The following is a 26,861-nucleotide window of genomic DNA, read 5'->3' on the forward strand; positions in this document are numbered from 1 at the left end:
GATGTTTATTGATTTCCATATATTGAACCAGTCTTGCATCCCAGTGACGAAGCCAACTTGTTCATGGTGGATAAGCTTTTTGATGTACTGCTGGATTCAGTTTGCCAGTATTTTATTGAGAATTATCGCATCGATGTTCATCAGTGATATTGGCCTGAAATTTTCTTTTTTTGCTGTGTCTCTGCCAGGTTTTGGTATCAGGATCATGTTGGCCTCATAAAATGAGTTAGGGAGGACTCCCTCTTTTTCTATTGCTTGGAATAGTTTCGGAAGGAATGGTACCAGCTCCTCTTGTAGAATTTAGCTGTGAATCCATCCGGTACTAGGCTTTTTTTTATTGTTAGGCTATTAATTACTGCCTCAATTTCAGAACTTGTTATTGATCTATTCAGGGATTCGACTTCTTCCTGGTTTAGTCTTGGGATGGTGTATGTGTCCAGGAATTTATCAATTGCTTCTAGATTTTCTAGTTTATTTGCATAGAGGTGTTTATAGTATTCTCTGATGGTAGTTTGTATTTCTGTGGGATCAGTGGTAATATCCCCTTTGTCATTTTTTATTGTGTGTATTTGATTCTTCTCTCTTTTCTTCTTAATTATTCTGGCTAGTGGTCTATTTTGCTAATTTTTTCTAAAAACCAGCTCCTGGATTCATTGATTTTTTGAAAGTTTTTTTGTGCCTCTATCTCCTTCAGTTCTGCTCTGATCTTAGTTATTTCTTGTCTTCTGCTAGCTTTTGAATTTGTTTGCTTTTGCTTCTCTAGTTCTGTTAATTGGGATATAAGAGTGGCGATTTTAGATCTTTCCTACTTTCTCCTGTGGACATTTGGTGCTAAAAATTTCCCTCTAAACACTGCTTTACTTGTTTCCCAGACATTCTGGTACATTGTTTCTTTGTTCCCATTGGTTTCAAATAATTTATTTATTTATGCCTTAATTTCGTCATTTACCCAGTAGTCATTCAGGAGCACATTGTTCCATTTCCATGTAGTTGTGTGGTTTTGAGTGAGTTTCTTAATCCTGAGTTCTAATTTGACTGCACTATTTTCTGAGAGACTGTTTGTTATTATTTCTGTTCTTTTTCATTTGCTGAGGAGTGTTTTGCTTCCAATTATGTGGTCAATTTTAGAATAAGTGCGATGTGGTACTGAGAAGAATGTATATTCTGTTGATTTCCAGTGGAGGGTTCTGTAGATATCTATTAGGTCCGTTTGGTCCAGAGCCCTCAAGTCCTGAATATCCTTGTTAATTTTCTGTCTCGTTGATCTGTCTACTATTGACAGTGGAGTGTTAAATTTTCCCACTATTTTTGTGTGGGAGTTGAAGTGTCTTTGTAGGTTTCTAAGAACTTGTTTTATGAATCTGGGTGCTCCTGTAGTGGGTGCATGTATATTTAGGATAGTTAGCTCTTCTTGTTGCATTGATCCCTTTACCATTATGTAGTGCCCTTGTCTTTTTTGATCTTTGCTGGTCTAAAGTCTGTTTTATCAGAGAATCCTCTGTCTACTTTTTACTTATATTGTGATGCCACAAAAGCACACACATTCAATTCTTTAGCTGTTCTTTTTGCTATTTGCTTTCACAATGGTAAATAAATATTTTATAGTATTGACCCTTGATTATTAGTTGTCTCTCTGGTGTTTGAATTCTCTGTTTCCTGGGTCCCATGTCCTACTGCCTCCTAGTTTACTTTTGTATTTGGATGTCCACATGCTTTATTAACATCCTGATAAAGGGTGCAAAGAACATAGAATATTTTGAAAAACATAGGACCAAAAATACATTCTGAGCTCACCCTTACTTGATAGTTTGGTTGAAAATAAAAATCTAGTTTGGAAATCTTTTTTGCCTAGAAATTTTATGACATTTTCCCCATTGTCTTCTACCTTCCAGTGGTCTTCCAGATTTCACTGTGAAATGCTGTGGTTTGTATCTTTACTTGTCACTTTTACTGGACACTCAGTTGAATACTCTCAATATTAAAGCTCATGCCCTCCAGTTTGGGCATATTTTGATGAATTATTTTGTGAAAATTCCTTGCCTTTTCCAACTTCTAGAAGCTGCCTCTACACTTCCATTCTTTGGCTCTTTTCTTTTTTCTCCACCTTCAAAGCCGGCAGCATAGCACTTCCAAATTTCTCTCTGCTTCTGCCCTAGTACTAATATTAAGTGAGGTCTCCTTCTTTCAAAGAAAATGGAAGTCAATAAAGCACTGATGCATCAGCAAATAGTTTTAAACTCCCTGGATGTATATCTAGTCTTCCAGAATACCTCTCTTCTCTACTAGAGTTTAGATTTATTCATTTACTTATCACTCAATCATTTAAAAAACATTTTCTAAGAAACTGCTTTGCCTTTGGGACTGCCCTAGGCACTGGAATATAATAGTGAGCATGACATTGTTTGAACTTTTAAAGCAGCTTACAGTTAAATAAGTGAAACAAACCAATACACAAGGACTTGCCATATATAACAAATACTTTTGTAGAGCTAAGTATAGAATGTAAAAGAAAGGAAATAGCTCAGTCTTGGAGGGGGAAAGGAGATTTCTCAGTGACCTGGGACACCTGAAGAATAAGTAGGAGTCATCCAAACAAAGAACAGGCAAAGCTATTGATACAGCATGTACAAAGACCCAGAAGTGAAAGAAGGTATAGTATTTTCAGAGAAATTACTCATGTAATCTGAGACTTAGACAAGTAGAGATAGAGATGAATCTGAAGAGGCAAAGTAATGAAGGACCTTATGAATTGGGTGGCCATAGAATATACTATCCAATCCTATACACTTTTGAAAATGAAAGAGATATCCGGGTGCACTGGCTCATGCCTGTAATCCCAGCACTTTGGGAGGCCAAGACAGGCCGATCATCTGAGGTCAGGAGTTTGAGACCAGCCTGACCAACATGGTGAAACCCCATCACTACTAAAATTACAAAATTCGCCGGGCATGGTAGTTCACACCTGTAATCCCAGCTACTCAGGAGGCTAAGGTAGTAGAATCACTTGAACCCAGGAAGCGGAAGTTGCAGTGAGCCGAGATTGCGCCATTGTGCTCTAGCCTGGGTGGCAGAGCGAAACTCTGTCTCAAAAAAAAAAAAAAAAAAAAACAGTGAAAGAGATTATATTAATAATTGTCACATAAGGAAGCAAATTGGGAATTGCAACAAATTGGGACTGTCCTAGGGAAGCCAAGACATATGACTACCCTACTTATAAACCATGTAAATCTTTTCTTTATCCTGTTGAAGATACTGAGGAAAATGGGAAGATCTTCAGTAAGAGAGTGGGAAGGTGACATAGTTAGACTTTCATTTAACAAATATTACTCTTGCTGTGATATGGATTGCTTGCAGATTGGGAAGTGAGTATGCAAAAGGAGAAAAAGAAAAAAGGAAACTGATACATATGTTGCAATAATTCAGGTAAGCAATTAGGCTTCTTCTAAACTAGCAATGTAGTAATGGAGGTGGCAAAAAGCTGATGAATTCTATACATATTTAGGAAGTAGAATTAATTAGATGTGCTGATTGAGTATAGTGAAGAAATAAGTTGCAAACACCAAGAACAGTTTCCATGTTTTCACCTTGTGCAAATTGATAGGACTATACGATCCAACACACAATGGAGCATCCCCTGATGGTGTTGCTTATAAGTGACCTGCACTGTGTTTTGTGTATAGGTTTTTTGAGGGCCAGGGTATTGGAGTTTTTTCTGTTGTTGTTCCAAAGTATTAAACTAAGCTCTAAATGATCTGAGCCGTCACGGCGAATGGCTACAGTGAGTGATGGAATGAGAAAGACAAAGACCAAATCCAGTTGGTGGACTGCAAAGCCCATGAAGAACACTAAAAATAAGGGCATGCAGCAGCAGCAGCGTGTGTGGTCACAGGCTGGTTTCTAGAATATCAAAGGAGCAACACTGAAGTCTATGTGAATAAAGGCTGTACATTCATTTTCCTGGCATGGGGACACTTCAGGTAATTTTAGCAAAATCTTAGACAACATATACTGAAGTCCCTTAAGAAAGCCCAAAGTGTTTTATTCTGTTACCGCTTCTTCTCTTAAAAATTAAAGACACCTGGGCTGGGCGCGGTGGCTCACGCCTGTAATCCCAGCACTTTGGGAGGCCGAGATGGGCGGATCACAAGGTCAAGAGATCCAGACCATCTTGGCCAACGTGGTGAAACCCGATCTCTACTAAGAATACAAAAATTAGCTGGGCATGGTGGCACATGCCTGTAGTCCCAGCTGCTTGGGAGGCTGAGGCAGGAGAATTGCTTGAACCCAGGAGGCGGAGGTTGCAGTGAGCCAAGATCGTGCCACTGCACTCCAGCCTGGCACAGATAATACAGAGGTGTAGATAACAGAACAGGTTTCAAGAAACCATAACAATGAAAAAAATTAAAAATCAGAGTGAAAGGCACAGTCAAACACAGATGATCATCATGAGCTTCCAATGAGGCTGAGGCAGACGATACAGAGTTAAAAATCATAAACAGAGAATTGTGGCCATATTGCCTCAGAAGCCAGGACCTGCAGGGGTAAAATAGGAGCCAGCAGGGACAAAAAAATTGGGCAGCATTCATCGTGAAATCAGTCTAGGTGATAGGGCGCCATAGGCTGATACCAGCCCAAAGCCAAGGAAACACAATCTGGAAGCTTAACAGTGTTACTTAAGTAATTCATATAGTGTGGTAAAACCAAGATAGGAACACTGTGCTTCATTCTTTGTTCTCCAACCCATCTCTGAAGCCCTACTCTTCAGAGCAAGAAGACTGCATTGGGGCAGCCTGTCTCCCAACACCTCCATGTTTTTGGCTTCATGCCATATAAACATAGAACTGGCAGTGCCTGCAGCACCCAACATTTCCAAATTCTCATTTCATTTCCTGTAACACGACTGCTCCTCCTATATGTACCATCTTATCCTGCTGCCTTGTCTGTTTCCATGTTTTCAGCACTTTACCTCTTTCACACATATGATCTTATTGGATGTGACACATAGTTGTTATGAGACCTGCCTCTGCTAGCAGAAAGACTTCGTTTTTAAATCCCACTCCAATATTTCATGTTTGATTTGGGGCAAGTTACTTAATCTCTTTGTAAGTCAATTTCTTCCTTTGTGGAAAAAAAAAAAAAAAGAGGTAACAATAGTACCAAAGAAAGTGTGTAGTTTTGAAGAAAAAAAATGTGTGAAAAGCACATAGTGCAGTGCCTACTACATAGTATGCACTCCAAAATATTAGTAATCATTATTATTACTATTATTAAGCCTCACAACTTTTTATGGTAGACAATATTAATACAAATACACACACACATACACACATATATATATACCTACTCATATACAAAAATATTTTTAAAGGTAAAATGACTTGCTCAAGATATACACCTATAACTCACAGAGCTTCAATCCACAGCTTTTGGCCTCAGAGTCAGTGTCTCACTGGACAAACCTGGACAGAGAACTCAAATTCAGGGAAACTATTCGGACCATCTGTCAAGATTCAATCTAACAGAGCCATCAAAGCATGTAACTCTAGTAAAATGGGCCATACTAGAGTGCAGTGGTGCAGTCTTGGCTAACTGCAACCTCTACCTCCTAGGTTCAAGTGATTCTCCTGTCCAGCTTCCCAAGTAGCTGGGATTATAGGCATGTGCCACCACGCCCAGCTAATTTTGGTATTTTATGTAGAGATGGGGGTCACACTGGTCTTGAACTCCTGGCCTCAAGTGATCCGCCCACCTCAGCCTCCCAAAGTACTGGGATTACATGTGTGAGCTACCATGCCCAGCCTGCTAGTGTTCTTAGTAGCTAAGGTTGGCAGCACAGTGGTCCCTTTTTCAAGACACCCAAGTTAGTTTCAAGTTGTTTATTTGTCATCTCATCCTGAAAACTGGAAGGAATACACTAAGTAGAGGTTTAACCAAACCAGTTACGCCTGGTAGTATGTATTGCCCAGGCTATATATTGTTGTGTAAAAAGCCATCCTAAAACTTAGTGGATTAAAACCATGACAGTGATTGAGTTTTACTCATAATCATGCAATTTGAGCGGGACTTAGCAGGGGAGGCTCATCTTTACTCCAGCTGACTTCAGTTAGGGCAGCTCAAAAGAGAACTGGAGGATTACACTTTAAAAATGGATTATTTCCATGTCTGGCAGTTGGAGGTCTGGGCTGAGGTCAGCTGGGACTGTGAACTGGGGACTCTGTTTCTCTCCATGTGGTGAGGCTGTACCTGTTTCCTGGACTACCTCACAGCATGGTGGCTGGGTTCTAAGGGTGAACATTCAGAGAAAGGGAGACCAGCCAAAATTGTATCATTTCTGTGACCTAGTTGCAGAAGTCATATAGAGGCACTTGTGCCCTTTTTTTTAGTCAAGGTGATCACAAAGGTCCACCCTTTCTCAAGGAGAGAGAACATAAATATTTGCTATTGGTGGGAAGTAGCAAGGCTCTGGAAGAGCATGTTGAAGAAGTAGAGGGCATGGGAAATATACTTATGCATACACACAGATATAAATATGTAAATATATATTTCACATGCATATATATATTTACTTCTGTATATATATGTGCCTATTTCATATTTAAATATATTTCATGTTCATATATGTATATACATATATGTGTATGTATACATATGTGTGTATATATGTATGTATACATATGCGTATATGTGTATATATGTATATACACACACATATGTGTATACATCTATATACATATACATATACATATATGTATATATAACCTATTTGAGCTATGTAAAATGACAACCCCAGTCTGGCACTGCCTATTCCTTTTTTTTTCCACAGCAACTATAATCACCTGGCCTATTATATATTTGTTTATCATCTATCTGCCTCCACTAGAATGAATTACCACAGAGGCAGGAACTTTATCATATTTTATATACTGCTATATCCTTATTACCCAGAGCATTGCCTGGCACATAGTAGGTGCCCAATTTATTTGTTGAATGAATGAATGTATACGTGAATAGATACAACCTGTAATATCTAGGACTATAAATTCACCAGCATAAATGCTGGCTCTCAGGCTAGACTCTGAGGCATCAGGTAAATGAGGGGTTCATGACACTCTCTTCCATACATGGCACAATTTGCACATGACAAAGAAAGAATGTCACTGAGACTTCTGACATATGCATTTCCAATCACATCAAAAATATAACTTCTATAACCACTTTTCTTCTGCATTTTATTTATTTTTTCATCAACCAGCCATTGCTAGGATCTTCGGCAGAGAGAATTTTTGGATGGCAGCTGTGAAGTATTATGAAAAACTCAGTGCCAGATGTAAGGATTTTATTTGCCTTCCACAAGATGGAATCTGTGAAGCCTCATAAAGTCATAGTTAATAAGTTGCCTGCTTTGCCTTAAGGTGGTTTCAGTAGCTCATAATAGCATTTATTTCAGAAAGTATGAGAGTTGTTACTCCCAAATATCTTTTGGCACATTAAGGGTCAAGTAAAAATTATGAGAAAATACCTTGTGTGGCTTTAGAAAAATTAAAGCCCTCACAGCGTAGAAAGCAATAAAAGATTATTATGTGCCTTTTGTCAGGTATGAGATACATTATATGAATCCCTGTGACAAGTACCTCCACTGCTTTAGTTGTAAACACCTTATATTGAATGCTACGTGTAATATTCAGTCATATCCTTGACACTAATATGTGATCTCCTACATAGACATCATTTTGGCTCTGATAAAACACTACCTAATAGCTACAGTGGGAATAAAAAAATTAGAAAAGTCATGAATTACACAATGTTTCTGTGGTACAGCATTTAAAAAATCTTAAATTTTGATTATAGAAGAAGCCAAAAGAATAATATTAAATGCTAAAATAGATATTCAGTGCTCTCTGGGGAAAAGAAAACTTCTCTATACTTAAAATGTTATCAAGAATATTTCTGTTGAAGTCTTAAAAAGAGGCTTTTGTATAAGAATTGCAACATGACAATAATCTATGAATTCTCTTAATTTTTTTCTGTTATCAACATCAATCTGTGATCACATATAAGCATATGATAAATGATTTAAAAATTATAAAATAAATGCATGAACAAAGAAGATGCTACTTGTTAACCATCAATAGGACATGATTTTTCAATCCATTTTTAAGAAGTGGTTATGGATATGAATCACTAATTCCAAAAGTTCTGTGAACTAGCAGATAAGAGAGATGTAAACCTTGCACTTGAAACTTTATACTTCACAGTTGATTCTAGTGGGCATGGTGTGGGAAAACAGCTAAGAAGGATGGAAAGAACTGGTTAGGACATTGTTAGATTGTTTTCATTCATGGAAAATAGACATCTTTGGTTGAAACATCAGTAAATGAGTTCACTAACACCATTATTATTATTTGCATTATGATAGAAAATATTTATTGAGCATTTACAATGAGCAAGGAATATATTAAGTGCTTTATATATATTAATGCATTCACTCATCACAACATTCTTTTTCTTTTGAGGCAGGTACTGTTAATACCCCATTTTACAGATAAGCAAACTGAGGGACAGAAAATTTAAGTGTTTGCACAATGTCACAGAATTAACCAATGGCACTGTCAGGAATTAAACTTGGCTGCCTGCTCCAGAATTCATTCTCTCAACCACACTGTTGTATTTCTTCAAAAAGGCACAATATTGCATATAAAGAAAAAATTAAGTTTTAATCGAGAATATAATAATGGAAATCTGGAATGCCATCAGGTATTGGGGCACAAGAACTACAATGCAGTTTCAGAGATTGGCATACACTACTATACTTTACCTGCACACGAAATGGCTTTTCCCCCATTGTATAATACTGATGATATCTAATCTATGCCAAGAACTAGTTCATCTAATCCTTGAAACAACCCAAAGAAACAGTTGAAAACTAGTTCTGAGAAAGATTAAATAACTTGTTCATCATCAGTCATCAGGAGCCACTTTGAATTTAGGATATCTGACCTTAAGTATTTGTTTTTAATCTCTGTTCTCATGTTTCTCCCTCATGGATGCACAGTAGAATTCCCAGCAGAGCTATTAATAAATGCCACTGACTGGGTCCCACCTTTAGCAATTCTAACTTAATTGGTTTTGAGTGGGGCTTGGGAATAGGTAGTTTATAAAAGCTCCCCACATAAATTTAATGTGCATTCAGGGCAAAGAACCACTACACTATCTGATGCTGTTCCTCTCTTAAAATTGTCTCTGGTATCAACCTCCTAAAACACCACAATCTAGATTATTCTTTCCAGGATGGTGTAAAGTATGAACAGGAAACTTAAGTGATTGGAAACCTTACATGTTTTCTTATATGGGAGTTTTAAGACACAAGGCATAGATGTTAAATGTGAAATGGCTTTCTTTACCCATTCACAAACAATTAGATAGTTCTGGATAGGATTTCATAATTTTTAATTCCATTTTTTTCTCACCTTCATGAAAGAAAGTCTTTCATAAGATATGATCTATTTAATTTGCTGGCCCTTACTGTAATTTTATCTTTAGTAAACCTGGCCCACAGTTGTTTGGCTAGTGCCGTTCTGATTCACAAAAGTATAACATAGGGGTCACCGGAATCATGCCACATGTGTCTCATCAATCTACAGTGTGGATGGCAATGAAGATTTGTCAACTTGTTATGTAAAAGAACATCTTTCTGTGGCCTGTATTTATTTTTTTTTTAAGTAAAAGAAAAAGAAAGGAAACAGTGAGCTAGTGAGCAAGTCTGAAAAAGAATACTATTTTAATGGTAAATATATATATATATATAATCCCTAAAATAGAATGCCTGACATCTGGATCACAATGTGTTAGGTACCTGAAAAAAAATGAAAATGCATATCTGGACAGATTTTTTGACCAGGTAAAAAGAATTAGAAGAAACAAGCACAGATCAACAACTCTGTTTTAGCAAATGAGCATCAGTAGGCTTTGTGCTAGAGGAGTTATACTGATTACAAACGTTTGTCAAATAGCAACTGGGTATTAGGTTCAAGAGACAAATCAGTGCTAAAAGTCTAAGTTCTCTGGCCATTTTTGAAATGTCGGCTAAAAATTCAGAAAATAAGAAAGGATATGAAATTTGCTATGTTAATAGGGGGCCAGGGAAACAAGGTAATCTGAAGCCACAAATTAAAATGAGTTTTAACTTTTCTGTCACAAAACGTAGACAAATGTAACAATAATATGTGGAATTTTACTTTTCCCTTTTTAGTACATCTATCAGAAAATAGCTAAATTCTACCTGATAAAAAATGTTTCTCCTCTGAAAAGGGTAACATGTTCTAGAAAATTCAACTGTTGTAAATAAAGACAGTGAAATAAAGAATTTTCTATATTTCTATTGATCAGGAATATTCAGAATCATATTTTAATGTCCTTGAAGTCATAGTGGTCATCTTTCATCCTGAACTGTGTCACATGATTTTAAATGATTACTAAATTTTGTTGAATTAATTCCATAATTTTCTCCATTATTCAAACTCTGTAGAATATAACACTATTAGTCAAAGCTAGAGGATATGAATTTCAAATACGCTTTTACCACCAATATAAATTTTTAAACTTTCATTTTCATTTATAGAGTAGAACTTTAAACTGTAGTCAAATATGATTCCTTCATTGAGTAAGAAGTTTCATTTCCCAATATCTATTATCTTTTATGTCTCTTATGTGTCATCTGCCCACAGTGCAGATGGTTTTGACAGGGAAAGATAGCACCATGTTGTAGTACAAAGAGACATGGACTTAGATTAGAGACATATGAATCCCAATGCCCTAAATTATCTTAGATTTGAATCTCTGCTTTATATACTGTAAACTGTAGACAAACCAACATCTCTTCATTTTAATGTCTTCATCTGTAGGATGAAGGCCAGTGCCTGCCTTGCTGGATTCATATGAGGATCACGATATAGGTGAAACTCCTTTGAAAAACATGAATTGTTTTATAAATAAACAGAACTGTAATCAAGGTATTACATCATGAATCTGCATCTCTACTTATTTAACAGCAAAACAGAGAGTACTGCTGCTAGCTGCATATCACGTATATCTTAGAAAGGAGTTGTAAATAAAATTGTAATTACAAGAAACTCAACTTCATCTAGTGACCATGAACAAATCATTTATCTGTTATCCCATTTGTGATATGAGTATAGTAAAAGGTAATTGGGTATATTGCTTTAGGTAGATTTAGAAGGAATAGCCAGGCACATTTTAGTTCTATCCTACCAAGGAGAAACAGCCCATTAAGTTATCAAACTATATTACTGTGAAACTTATATTTTCTTACTTGTAACATTTTCAGGTTACAACATTTTTTTTTTGAAAGACTGGGCCTAAAGCAACATTCTCAGATTATAACATATCTCCATTCACCCCATTTTTTATTTCTCAGAACAAAAGAAACATTTCTAAGATACTTTTACCATATTTGTATCCAAGCCAGATGTCAAAATGTAGCTGTCTCCTGTTTCTCAAAAAACACATAGCTCTTGTGCAAGCAAGTTCAGCAGAGAAAAATGAACAGGGATGCCTGAAGTCATGTTTCCTGAAGTTCACTTGTTTTCTCTGGCCCCCGGCCCCAGTACCTTCATCAGCACTCCTCTGTTGGCATCCATATGACATGGTTTTATAATGTCTTACTTGTGCTTTCAAGTGCCAGGATTGCTGTGTTGCCCATCTCTTCTTTGGGGATTGAGAGTAGGCCTTCTGTTGTTTTTCATAATTCAGACAACAGTCAATATGGTACTTATCCCTGTGTGTGCTCCATAGGCAGCTTTGACAGACAGCCTGGCTCCTGCTGCCTGACTTGAGTGTTGGAAAGTGGTGAGGGAAGAACTATACAACTGGGGTTTCCCCATGCCCCATAGGCAGATATCTATTGCCCCTACCCTCTAGTCAATCTGGCCAACTTGTTTCCCAACTGAGCATGACTTACACTCTCCCATGTCCACACTTTGATTATTTTAATTATGTTGTTTTGACTGCCCAGATGCCCTACCTCTGCCTGTACTCCTGCTTTTGAATATTTTATTGTCTTTCAAAGATGTCTCAAATGCTGCCACCCTGAGGCTTGCACATTCTTGCAAAATGTTGTCAGCTGTCTCTCTTACGAACATGATTCTTGATTTATAGTAATTGTTAGGTGACTTGCCACATTCCTCCTTGTAAATGCTTGCTTACTTATTTTCCTTATTGTTTGGCCACTCCACTGAAAGATACTAGCTGTATAACCTTGGACAAGTTATTTAACCCCATTGTGCCTTTTTTTCCATTCATTAAATGAGGATTAAAAATAGTAAACCTGCCTCATAAAATTGTTTTAAAATTAAATGTTAACGTAAGTACAGAACTTAGATCGGTGCCTGGTAAATAATAAATGTTATGTAAGTTATTGTTTTTATATTATTATTATGTATATCATATAAATTATACATATGGATGTGCATGTCTGTGTTTTCTAAGAGAAAATTAACTTGTCCTTCTTTGTATTCTCATTTGCCTAACCTACTCCCTGATATTGAGAAGATTCTGAGTAAATGTTTTTGAACAAGTAAATTAAAAATTGAAGTCCGTGGCCGGGTGCGGTGGCTCACACCTGTAATCCCAGCACTTTGGGAGGCTAAGGCAGGCGGATTACGAAGTCAGGAGATCTAGACCATCCTGGCTAACACGGTGAAACCTGTCTCTACTAAAAATACAAAAAATTAGCCAGGTGTGGTGGCGGGCGCCTGTAGTCCCAGCTACTCAGGAGGCTGAGGCAGGAGAATGGCGTGAAACTGGGAGGCGGAGCTTGCAGTGAGCAGAGATCCAGCCACTGCACTCCAGCCTGGGTGACAGAGTGAGACTCCATCTCAAAAACAAACAAGCAAACAAAGAAACAAACATAACAATTGAAGTCCTTTTACCATTGCTGCAGTTCTCAAGAGATTGAGCTTTGACTGAACAGAGTTGACATTGCTTTAGTTTGATGAATTTCTTTTTTTGTTTTTTGAGACAGAGTTTCACTTTTGTCAGCCAGGCTGGAGTGCAATGGCGCCATCTGAGCTCACTGCAGCTTCTGCCTCCGGGGTTCCAGCAATTCTCCTGCCTCAGCCTCCCAAGTAGCTGAGATTACAAGCAGCCACCACCACGCCCAGCTAATTTTTGTATTTTTAGTAGAGATGGGGTTTCACCACTTTGGCCAGGCTGGTCTCAAACTCCTGACCTCAGGTGATCCATCCACCTTGGCCTCCCAAAGGCCTGGGATTACAGGCATGAGCCACCACACCTGGCAACTTTTTAGTGAGAAACAAATCATTATAAAACCAAAATGTCTACAAATACAGGGCATAATAATTACTTTTTTATTCATTCACTTAGTTTATCACTTAGTTCACGTTATTCATTCACTTAGTTAATAAATGCAAATTCCAGAAAAAGTAATTGAATCCTACTTTACTGTTTTGATTACATGATTCATAACAATGTAAAATTGTTCAAATATCTAAACAGAATGTTAGTAGAGTATGATAAGAAACAAGATAACCCAGTGTTTCAATATTATGTTTATATGTGCAATTTTATCTTAAACAGTTTCAGAAGCACTTTCAAACAAAATAAATAGCATGAAATCCTCTCTCAGGAATTTTGTTTTTAATTTAAAGCAATTGTTTTAAACTTATACATATCTTACTATGAAATCATCCTTCCATCAAATGCCTCCACCTTACCTTCTGGAAATGAATAGCCTTCTACATTTGGAACAAGGAAAATTCCCCCAAAGGTATGTAAAGCTAAAGCTGAAGGTATACTGTAGTAGACAAATTTCTTCAAAGTTTGCTTAAGGCATTCACAGGAGTTGCTTCTAAATTAAAATAAATATCAGACACTCCCTGATTTCGATTTGACTAGTCCTGATTTCTTTTAGGCAATGTCTATGAAGATTAGAAATTATTTTCACAAGTGACTGAAATCTACCTAATAAATCACTTGAAGTTTTAAATGCTAACCTATCACTTCACAACAAGGAGGTATGCAATTCTCAGGGGCAGAATGAAGTCAGATGAGGCTCATTGTGCAGTACTGATAGAATATGAATAGCAACACCCTTCGCGCCTTGGGTAGGGCCTCACAAAATAAAATTTATTTCATTATTATAAGCTAAAAACTTTTGGATTTCTGGGATAAAGAAAAAGAAGTTTACCTTCCAACGTGATCTTATTAGTTTTATTGATTCCCTTCTATTTTGATCTTATGTCCCGATGTGGGGGGAAGTATGTTTCTTTAATAACAATATTATTTCTTCTACCAGAAAAGTTTTCCATTTTATTTCACCTTAAATTCACTGTAAATTTATATTTTAAGAGGTTCATTTTTTATCAACTTATCACATTTATTCTACTACAGATTTTTGCTGGTTTGAGTTCATGAAATGTATTTCTTGTCTAGAAATAATTTTTAATAGGTCTGTATTTAGGTAAGATCTAAGTGTGTACCTCCTGCTGATAAACTCATCAAAGTTCAGTGAAACATAAAGGCCTTCTGATAACTGATATGAATAGAATCTGGCAAACTGAGAAGAGATGAATATGATGGCTTTTAATAAGGAAAATTATTCATTAAGGATATGTATGTATGTCTCCTAGTTTTCTTTATTTTTTTTAAATGAGATACTTTTCTGCTTAATGATACATGCATTCTTACAAGTTAAATTTAATAATTTAAATGTAAAATTGTAAAAGGAATAGAAATACTTAGGGTACTATGGTGTGTTGCATTGTATCAAATATAATATTGAATGCACTTATGAAGGTACATTTGTATAGTTTTATCTATCTTGACTTACTCCACAGGAACAACCTGCACTGGATGTTACCTGTCCTCAAGCTGAAGGCTTCAGGCTAAAAATTTTATTTATTTTCCCACCATGTTTTCATTGAATTTACAACTCACATTTTCTGTTTTTAGGTCTTTTATGTTTTAAACACTTTGGTCAATAAAAAATCAACTCTCTTAATTCTGTACTTGGAAGGGAGGGATTATTCCAGCCATATGAACACCTACTGGAAATAGATTTGCAACAATATAAACTTTAAGACTCTGTTTAATTTGTCAAATAACACTTATTTTCTGATGGTAATAATAGAAACTTAAAAGGTCTTTTGTTTCATTTGTCAAATAACACTTATCTAACAAGAGTATAATCTGTGTGGGAAATTGCTAGGTGTTCAAGTAGTATTATATGTTTCCTTCTAGCTTGGATTTCAGAAGTCACTTGCTCCTCTGTGTTTAGATAAATGCAATGTCCAACAACTTGTGGTGATGACAATTCTAGTCTTTTATTACTCAGCTTGTTTTTGTTTGTTTGTTTTACCATTTGGTTTTCTTTGACCCGTAATTAAATTATCAGACTTGGAAGAAAGAACAAAAAAAAATTGCCTCTTAGTAATAGTCAATATAAATGTAAACCTGGGTTCCTCTTCACTAACTTCAATCTGCCAACCTGGAAACATGTCAATTCATTCATTATTTAGTATCTATGTAGTTTTTTTCCAAATTAAAGCAACTTTTTGAACAATTATATTGAGGTATTCAAAGCAGCAAGATGATTTGTACTGTGGACATAGTGTTACTTTGTATTTCCTCTATGGACTTTTATTAACATGATTTTGAAACTAAAACTGATTTCAAGATTTTAGAATGCTCAAAAGTAAAGTTTTTTGCTACTGTCTGGTACACCCCATTGTTATAGGAATTGAAAACCTGAGTTAGGTTCTGAATGCAGCAATTATAGATTCGTGTATTGAACCAAGTTCCTTAATCAATTATTCGCTATTGTCTTATATACTCTGTATCTCATCCATAGCCAACTTCTTTTTCCCTACTCTTGGTGCTCCTGGAATGAAACACCCTTCTGAGTCAGCACTGGTCCTCTCTTACATCATTTTATGCTGGGAGAAGGCCAGCTAGTTTTAATGTTAGCCTAAAGAAGTTCTTGTTATAATATCAACATTATAAAATCAAATATAAGCCTTTTGGGAGTTAAACCCCTTGTAGAATCATCTGACAGTCTTCTGTCCCCAACCCTGCTGACATTCAGCTCTTAGAATACCTTACATATCATAGTCTATAGGAATGGTGGCCCCAGGAGAATTTCCATTTACAGCCCTGCTTAATTTCTGCTAGTTCAAATGGTCCACTATTGACCCATCATCACATCTGTCAGGTGTGATTTCTCGCACCTGAAAATAGGGATTTTTTTTAAATCATAGTAAGCTATGAAAAGGAGGAGGTCTTTATTTTTAATCTTTTGAAGATTTGGAGATCTTTATTTTTAATCTTTATATTCCAATTTGAACACATCTGATCTTCACTCAACATTATAATTGAATATAAATTTTTACATAAACACAATTTGGTCATATTAAAAAATAGGGCAACATAAAAATTATTTTTTAACAGAATGACAATTTTAAGGCAGATAATAGAGATAATTTTCGAGTGCTTTCTATGTACAAAGCTCTGTGCTAAGCACTTGATATGTCTTATTTAATTTTCACAAAAACCCTGTGAGATAAGGTACATTTGTGGTCATTTTCACATCCAGAGAGGCCAAGAGAGAAGGATGTCCTTCAGTTCGTGTAATTAATAAGGCAAAGAGTAAGATTTGAATCCAAATCTGACAATATCCCTAATCTCAAACTCTTAACCTATACAACCTAAAGACGTTTAAATGGGATATTTAATAGCAATATCAGTTATGATTATCATCATTATCATAATTGAGATACGTCTAATACTCTACAACTAGAGTATAGTAAAAAATGTTGACTTCACTCTTCCTATCAAAATGTACATCTTCTCCCGAAATCCACCTGCTTCTTTGATTGGGTAAGTTTGCTCTTTGCCTTTTGCATATGGCCTGCTCAACTTTGCTTTTGCTTGCTCCATTCTCCTTACCAAGAAAACCCACATTGTTCCCTCCTCCACCAACTCATGTACTGTCTATTCATCTGTGAGATAAATAAACATGCATTAGCTACTGGAACCAGATTCAGAAATTATCTCTTAGATTCTACTCATCCTTCTAAACTCAGGCCTAATTATTCCAAGTAGAATTATTACAAGTTTACTCTCTATTGCACTATTTAGTCAAATGAGTCAAATAGTCAAAATTAAAGGACTATAATTTCTTCATGGTTGTCACTTTGATTTTCCCAGCCAAATATTCAGCATCCTGGGAGTATTTCACATCTCTTGTATACCCCTGGAAACTTGCCTAGTATTATAGTATTATACACACAGGAAACATTTACAGGGTATTTTCGACTAATTTAGCAGCATTGGTGTTGTCATGCCAAAATATGTTAGATGGCATGTCTGAAGTACATACTAAGAATTTCCCAGGGCTCAGTTTTTGCATGTTTTGGTAAAGTTATCTACGCAAGAAATTCATTCTTAATATCTTATTCAAGGTGTTTTATCTGAGTTCTGAATACCATTCTGAAATCAAGGAAGGCAAATTCAGGATGATTCTGTCTTTTAGCTTCGACCTTTGACTTATGTAATTATGTTATCTTTCTGACTATCTCTGACATTTTTCTATCTTTCTTGTTTTCTTTTTTGCTAAACCCCTTCTTTTTCCTATCTTCTCACCATCCAACTTCATTTCTAAATGGTAGACGTAACTATGTGGCTTTTGTTTGATTTTAGTGTATTGTTTAGGAGTGTCTGATACCCAATTAATTAGTTTGACTCCATGTCAGGCTTATTTACATTTTTTTTAATTTTTATAAAGGAATATAGCAATATTTGAATAAATATAATTAATAGTTTGAAATTCAGTTTCTTCTATCTATGCATTTTTTTGGTATCTTTTCGACTTAATTTTGACTTTGTACTTTGTTATTCTGCAATTCAATTCTTACTGATCAAATTAATAGTTTACTTGGTCATCATACAACTAACTACCTTCTGCCTTCCAAGTTGGTAAATACCATAACTTCATAAAGAAATTGAAAGAGTCACCATTTTATAGTTACATCCCCACTCCAAATTTAATTTCAAATACTCCAGAAAGCAACGCAAAGAAGACTTAAGATGTAGATTAAATTGACCTCAAACTTCTCATCAAATTGCATAGAAAATGTGATTTTAATCAGTGTCTTTATCTCTAAATAACAAAAGCTCTTTGGAGGAGTGTCCTGGAAAAGATGGTTGTAAACAATAGTACTGGTTACCAGAGAGTGAGCTGAGCAGAAACTCACATGCCATGTTTGACCCCTTTCCTCCAGCCTTTGGCATCAAAGCTGTGAAAAATCGTGTTCATACTCTCTCCTGGATATTTCTTATATTTGCGTTCTCCAGTAAATATTTGCTTCCACTAATCCTCATTACCCTTTGCTTTGACTATCAATATAGCCCTTCTCCCTCTTACCCACTGTTACTAGAATTATTTTTTGAAAATACAGGCAGGAACATGCTACTTTCCACTTCTTAAGAAACAATTACATACATCAAAGTCGTTTGAACTTTATAAAATAAAACCTTAATGCACCAACATATCTTCACACTCAAATATATCCTTCCATGCAACCTAACCAAACCAACTAAAACCATCCACGAAGTATTCTTGCTGTTTTGTTCATGGTCCCCCATTGACCACTAATATTTCATCCTTTTCTTTGCAGATTAAAACTACACTTATATTTTATGACTCAGATTTAATATCATCTATTCTGTGAAATTTTCTATCCCACTCACTCAGTGGAAATGATTGCATGTTTCTATCTTATAGTATTTTGCAAGCATATGCATATTTTAAATGTATGTTTCATTTTGCCTAATCTATATTGTTTGTCTTCTCCACTAATTATAAAATATTGGAAGTTGGGGATCATGAAACTTTCATATGTAGGTATCCTGTATTTCCTGGTATAGTGTTTTGTGCATGTGAACTCCGGATATTATCACCTTCCATCTCCATAGCCCTTGACTGTAATGAAGCACTCTCCAACATTTTTATTCATTTTTGAAAAATCAAATCTGAAGCAAAATTGTCTTATACCCTCTCTTCACATTATGGCTCCTGAAAACAAACTCTATACATGATGCGTTGGATTCATCACCCTCATTTAACTTTTTTAAGCTTCATCAATCCGTATGAATTCACACAATTCCATTGTAATTTCCATCATCAGGGCCACCGGTGACTTGGACTGGAAGACCTGATTAACAATTTTCAGGACTTTTCTTTTTCACACTTGGTGATGCATTTAACATTTGTGATTTACCTAAAACCCTCTCTCCTGATTTTTCTGACATATCTCCCTTCAGGCTTTTCCCTTTGCTTCCATAACTGTTTTCTTCTAATATCCTTTTTTGAATCCTAGAATCTAGACCTCAGAAAAGCTAGGAGCTAAAGACATGTCCACGAATAATAAGGTTAGAGATATAAATTAAGGGCAGCAGAGTGGATAAGATGACTCTTATCTACTGCGGATAAGACTCTTATAAGAGTCATCTTATCCACAGTGGATAAGAAAGGATATAGGGAGAGTGCATTCTGTAAAAAGAAAGGAGGGACAAAGATGAAACCCAGGAAAAGCAAATTTATAAAGATAGTTGGCCAGTGCAGACCATAGACTACATTTAAAAACTTTTTCCTGGAAAAATATTCAAATTATTACAAGTTTTAGTGTGATACATTGTTCTAATATTATATCAGTGTATGAAAAATAGAATAAACAAGTTGTTATGTACAGGTTATTTTCAGACTTGGGGTTCCATCATTTTAAATGAAGGTAGTTATCTTTCACATTTATAGTTACAGTCTTAACAAAGAACTGGATTTTAATTTTATCATTCCATTTTAGTGACAGAGAGGGTCAGAGGCAAATCAAGAATTTGGCCCAATAAAGGCGCTGACACCTCACAGATACAGCCACAACTATGGTGGGCTTGAAACAAAGAGTATTAAAATAGGGCTAGAATATCTTTTAAAAGGACAGGTCCTCAAGCCTGATATTCATAACTGTAGTTAAAGCTGAATCATGGGCAAAGATTAAGGCCAAGAGCTTTCAGCACTGGGACCAGGGGTCCTATGGGTCCCCACCACCAGAGGTCAGCTGGAATGTGGCCTCAGAGAGAGAGAAAAGCCTGGGGTGAGCACAGGTCAGAATGAGAGACGTGCCAGTCACAGAAGCCAACCCTCCATCGACATTCTGAAAGCTAACCATTTTCAATTCTGCCTTCCTAAGATTGAGAGACAAGGTCACAATATGCCTACTGCTTCTTTCTCCCTTTCTAGAAAGCAGGGGATCAAACCACAATTAGAAAATTGCATTTCCTGTTGTGCTGAATGAGACTTTGTTCACCTGATCGCAGTATCTTTTCATAACTTTAATTTTCTATAATAAGATCCTGTCTGAAAAATAGTGTATGTATACTCAGGTTATTCTAATGAAATTTTAACCCATACAAAGAAAAGTTCTACTTTCATTTTCCTTGAGTTTAACAGCTTTATTTCTATTTTATTCCTTTTCATTCCTCTCCCAACTGTGGATGGAGTTCCTCCTTAATTTTGCACTCAGCATTTCAATTCCTGTAATATAAAAAGAAACTTTCATGGGAAATTATATGAATGTGCTTTTAGGTCATATCCGTAGCCTAAGGAAAAACATTAAAAGATGTAATTAGAACTAAGACATTACTCTCCTATAATGTGCCCTTCAAGTTTTGTTTTTGAGACTGTGTTTTCTGTTATTTATGGTTTTAGTATAACATTGATCATTACTTTTAATATTTAGTAAGAATAATATATATTTTTCTATTCAAATATTATCTCTAATTCTTCAGCCTAGTACATTTATTTGGGGTAATACATAGAATGTTACAAGGTCAACTTGTCACTCTTCAAACATATATTTGTCTTCATATTCTTATCCCATGGGCTGCAATGTGCTTTATAAAAGCTGGTAAAAATCACTCATAACCAACACTGTGGAAAGTTGTGCAAGAGTTGGGGCAATTACAATATCTTCAGAATCTCATAAAATGATTTGGAAACCAACTGCCATGTGAAGATTGTTTTTATTCACTTCCTCAAAATCAGAATATTATTATCAATTTGTACAAGACCAGATGTCAAAGCCATGTGGAACTTCATATACCTCAGTCAACAAGATATTCTCTTTTTAATTTATCTTTGATAATGAATGATTTTAATTTATTACATTAAACATTCTGTGCTACAAGGACTATCTGTGGATTGAAATATTACATTAAGTATTTTCAACTAATAGATTCTGTCATTTAATCTTAATCTTTCATTTAGAGAAGTGGGAATCAATGTGTGTGTCAAGATAATTTTATAATCCAATCTCCAAACCCAAAAGCAAATGAATAAAACTTTTGCTCTGATCATCTATTTCTTTTCTTTCTTTCTTTCTTTTTTTTTGAGACAGAGTCTCACTCTGTCGGCCAGGCTGGAGTGCAGTGGTGCGCTCTCGGCTCACTGCAACCTCTGCCTCCCGGGCTCAAGCAATTCTCCTGCCTCAGCCTCCCGAGTAGCTGGGATTACAGGGGTGTGCCACCATGCCCAACTAATTTTTGTATTTTTAGTAGAGACAAGGTTTCACCATGTTGGCCAGGCTGGTCTTGAACTCCTGACCTCAGGTAATCCACCATGTCTAGCCTGCTCTGATCATCTGTTTCTTAATTCTCTATTTCACCTCTAAGGACTGAGTTTGTTGTTGTGAAATAAATAAAATATTGTATTCTAATAATTTTTCATTTATCTTCCTCTTCCAATAAAAATGTGATTATTTTTAAAATTGGAAATATATCTCTTTTTCTATTTTCAATTTACTTACCCCAATAGGTAACAGAGTATTTAGCAGATAGTAGGCCTACAAAAATATTTGACAAATGAATGAATAAAAGAAACATGCTTGCTTAAAAGTAGGCGTATATCTTAGATGAAGGAAGATCAAATATGTAGATTACATTTATTGAGCAGTTACTATGTGGTAGATGTGATATGTGTCTTGCTTACATTATTCTGATTTAATTCTCCCATCAAACTGATGGCATAGATATTACTGTCCACATTTTGCAGGATATAATATTGAGGCTTACAGTTAGGTGTCTGGCCTAATGTCACACAGCTAATATATGATAGAGCTGTGATTTGTACTTAAATTGACTCCAAAGACTATGTTCTGTCTACTCCATCACACAGCCAAGGATTAAATTGATTAGATGTCAGAATGTCTTCAGACTCATCTTTGACGCCATCATTGATTTTATTGAAGAATTATTAATATATTATTAGATCTGGCATGTTTTTCAAAATAAATATGATTGTAAGTGTAGGGAACCTAAGTAAGCAGCATTGGTTTTTTAGCATAAATATTTCTACAGAGCATTTTATTCTGGAGAAAACAATTACTCCCTGCATAGTCTGATTATATAAAATATCAATTGTACATAATATTTATGAGTTTTCAAATCAACCTAGATTTTTTTCTTAATTTAGAGGCAGATTCTTTTGAGACATTATTGGGTTCAGGGTATTTGGCTTTTTGTACAAATGTCATATGGCTTCAGTTATGACACAAAAACAATTCCATTAGGTTTCAACCTCAGTACATACACATCCATCCACATACTTGCCTAATGTCAGTTTATTAATTCACAGTGATTTTGAGCTCATAATGCCCAAGCTTGTGAATAATATATAGGAATTTTTGCATAATTCTCAAAATCTTTGTAAACCATTGCTACTAATAAATTAGCAAAAAAAAAATCCTTGAAATGGTTTTGGGAGTACTATGGATTTTTAAAATATATTTTTGACCTACTTTATGAAATATATAGGTGAAGCTAATTGGAAACAAAGATTAGCTATATTAAACAATGATTTTAATACCAAAGCATACAAATATCAATCAAAATGTCAAACCTCCTACTAAAACTACACAATTTTTCATATTAGAATTTAGTGGAGTCCATCAAAGGGAAAATATAATTGAAATATAAAATGAGTTATTGCATCAGGCTCAGTAAAAAATACTGAAAATATTTTATTTTCAAAATTCCATGGGAAATTAGGGACTGTTTTGCTTCTCTGGATGGCATTAGTGTTTAAAAAAAATTAATGAGTTCCATTGGGCTCTCTTTGGCCAAAGTGGGTGATAAACTTAATTGACGAAGTCAAAATGCAGGTGAAATACCTTTGCATATCAAAGCTACTATAAATTTCAAAATGCTTTAATATGGATGCTTCTAATTTTTGAAGGGACATTTCAAATGCAGAACAAATGGCTTAAATTATTTTAATTAATTTTTTAAGAACAGAAACATAAGTCATTTTAATAATCCCTTGGAGTTCATGGTAACAAAACACATCCTATGTTAAGTCCAGTCAATCTCCATCCCTTTTCCTAGATGCTTTTGCACAAATAGAACCATCACTAGTATTAGCTTTCTCTCTGAGCACCAGTATGCACCACAACTGTAGACTCCATGTCTCTTTCAGAGATTATAAACAAAGACTAGCAATTCTGGAGATAAGAGGTTTCTGTCCTTTCTCAGTTAATTCTGCCTTTGAAGTGTATATAGTGGAACTGTTTTCAGAAAGACAAATAAAAAGTACCCTTACTGGATTTATTTCTTTTTTTGTAAAGATGGCGAATAAACCACTTTATAATTTCATTGTCTTTCACTGTATTACAGTAATTGTAATTAAGAATATCTTTTGAACTGTAAAAGATATAGAAATGTTCAAAAGGAAGAAAAGCTCATAGTTTTCAAGAGAAATAGTTGTGTTCAATTTTGTTCAGAACTTCTTTATTACACTTAAACTTAATGATTATTGCCTCCTTTGCATCTTAAAGTTATTTCAATAAGTTTTATTTTTAAAGCAATTCATTGTTTATTATAAATGTACTATTTCCCTCATTATACTTTTAGTACTATGTGCCGTTGAGCATTTATAGATGGCACAAATATATTATCCAAGATCTGTAATATAATAAAGTATTTAAATAAAAACAAAAATTATTTCTTATTTGCACAGGCATCCAGTGCATATTTATTAAGATTAATGCATATTATTAAAAATTACATTTTTTTCAGATCCAAGAAATTGACATAAATAATGAGCAAGAAAATGATTATGAAGAGGATATTGCCTCATTTTCCACATATATTCCTTGTAAGTTTTTCTGTGTTTTATATATATATATGACATATTCATATATATATATCACATATATATGTGACTTATGGAAGACATAACTGAAAAAGCAAGACTGAAGAGAATGTGGCATGGTATTTAATTAACTGATTGGCTTTTAATTTGTAATAGAGGCACTACTACATCATATTCCTAATTTAAATACTTTTAATAAGTTCAAGTTTTAATAATCAAATACTGATTTTTCCTACCCAGAGGGAATACACAAATAACTCTGTTATGACTATGTGGACTATTTGACAACTACGTTTTTAAAGTTTTTTAAAAACACATAACCACGTTATTTGCAGACCTTAGTTTTCTCAGTTATGAAATGAGAATATTGAACTAGAATACTCTCTAAGGTCCTCCCTGGCTCTAATATCTGTGATTCTACATTCTAATGTCTGAAGAATAATTCAGGATGTTCCTACATGTATATAAACGTATATGTGTATATAAATGTATATATATACACATATATACATGTATATATAAACGTGTATATATACATATTTATATGTGTATGTAAACTCCACCCATTATGCCAGGTTTTATTGGCATACAGCTCAACAGCTTCACCAGCATGTTTGGTAGGAATCTCACATCCAACATTTTTGAAAATTCTGATTCCTGCCATTGCCAAACCTCTCCACCTGCTGACTTCCCCATCTCAGTAAGTGAAAACTCCTTCCCTTCTTTGTTCAAGTCAGTTAAAAAATCCTTGAAAGCCATCCTTGGCATTTTTACTGTCTGTCCTACCCCATATGCAATCAGTCTTACAATACTGTTGACTCTGCCTTCAAAACATTCCCAGCATTCAGCCATTTCTCTCCCCTTTTATTATCCTAGTCCACACCGTCATCAGTTCTCCCCTTGTTTACTGCAATAACACAGTGGAGAACTGGAGGGTCACTGTCACTTCCTACATTGCAAGCTTGGCAATGAACAGAAATTTTTCTATTGTTATGACTCGGGAGGGAGGATTGCTACTGGTATTTATTGGGTAGAGATAGAAGGAATGCTGCTAAATAATGTATAGAAAGCCTTCAATAGCAACTTCCACATTTGCTGCCTCTGATATTCTACGCTTCATGAAAGGACTAAACACCTTTCATGAAGGACTAAACACTTTTCTGCTCCAAATCCTCCAATACCTCCCCATTGTACACATAACCTTTCTCATCCCCTACAAGGCCCTAATCTTTGTGTTCCCATCTCTCACCATTCTCTTGCTCGTTCACAAACCAATAATGTGCCTGCCTCAGGGCATTTGCACTTTCTATTCCTTCTGTACACTTTCTCTTTATATGCTCAAGGCTTGCTTCATCACTTCTTTCTTCATTTTATGACACCCTACTCTTCATTTCACTTTACCTGCTCCTTTTCTTCATTGCACTTATCAACATTTAATATGATATATTATTTATCTGGTTGTTGTTTATTGCCTGTATTCTCTTTCTAAATCACATGCTCAAAGGGATTAGGGCTTTTTATTCACTGTTTTGATTGTATCCCCAGTACCTGTAACAGAACATAGTCTATGCCCAATGAAACATTATTGACCACAAGTTTTTCAAATGATGGGGACCTGCAAATCAAATACAGTTAAATACAAGTAAATGCCTTCACTAGCATACTTCGGCAAAATTAGTAAACTCTTCAAGTTATTGCAGGACACAAAAAATGCTAAATATTAAATTAATAGATTAATGCACCAAGCTTTAAAGTTATACATCTTATCATTTAAATTATAATAAAAGTGATTATAAAGGCCATCATTGAAAATGACCATATATTTATCATGACATTTAATTTTCAGAAGAATTGACTGTAATAATAAAACATTATTTCAATTCTTTGTAAAGAAAAATTTCACTTTTGCGGTTTGAAACTACAAACTCTCTTGTATATGAAACTGTGTGTGACTGGGCTCAAGCCAGTCTCTTTCATGAGTGAGAGGGTGAAGCACAGAACCCTAGCTCAGAGGATTTCCATTGGTATTACCATTACAACAAAGCATGCTAAAACACACCAACTCATTAAATCTGACTTTCCAGGGCTGAAACCCAAGTTTGGGCATATTTGACGACAAGTACCATTCAGATTCTGTTGCTTATTCAGTATTAAGAAACACTGAATATATAAGCAGAAGTGTGGCTAAGAGTAATTTCCTATAGCATGAATGTAATTCTGAGTTGATGACTGATTTGCCCATACAGAAATAATAAAGTTCCTTTGCTAGCCTGAGCAATGATTTTTTCCATCCATTCCATCATCTACTCCATCAGCATTTCTAGAGACTACTTTATTTCAGGCTTAGTGTTTTGTGTTAAGGATAGAAAGATGAATGAGATCTATGCAGATAGATTGTACAAAAACAAATAACTATCCACTCTGCCCAGGCTGGTAATTAAAGAATCTTGGTTTAGTTCTAGTACTGGAAACTGTATCTTTCTTCTTTCTCACATGAAAGAATAGAAAAACAAAAAAAGAAAATTCCATATAATAATATGGGCTACCATCATGGGCATGATTTTTCTACATTCTACAGTGTAATTCTTTAAAGAAGTCTTTCTTCTCTACATTGTGCTGTTTAGGA

General features: G+C 35.2%; 1 protein-coding gene across 1 annotated transcript in view; it reads left to right on the top strand.

The window, feature by feature from the left end:
- The window catches only part of BANK1 (B cell scaffold protein with ankyrin repeats 1), a 306,099-nt gene that overhangs the window by 228,697 nt on the left and 50,541 nt on the right, over positions 1-26,861 (top strand). Inside the window, exon 8 of the mRNA XM_024246032.3 lies at positions 24,160-24,238. Coding sequence (XP_024101800.2) covers positions 24,160-24,238 — 79 coding nt within the window. The remainder of the gene's footprint in view (positions 1-24,159; positions 24,239-26,861) is intronic.

The sequence above is a fragment of the Pongo abelii genome, chromosome 3, assembly GCF_028885655.2.
Source record: "Pongo abelii isolate AG06213 chromosome 3, NHGRI_mPonAbe1-v2.0_pri, whole genome shotgun sequence".
Taxonomy (NCBI): Eukaryota; Metazoa; Chordata; class Mammalia; order Primates; family Hominidae; genus Pongo; species Pongo abelii.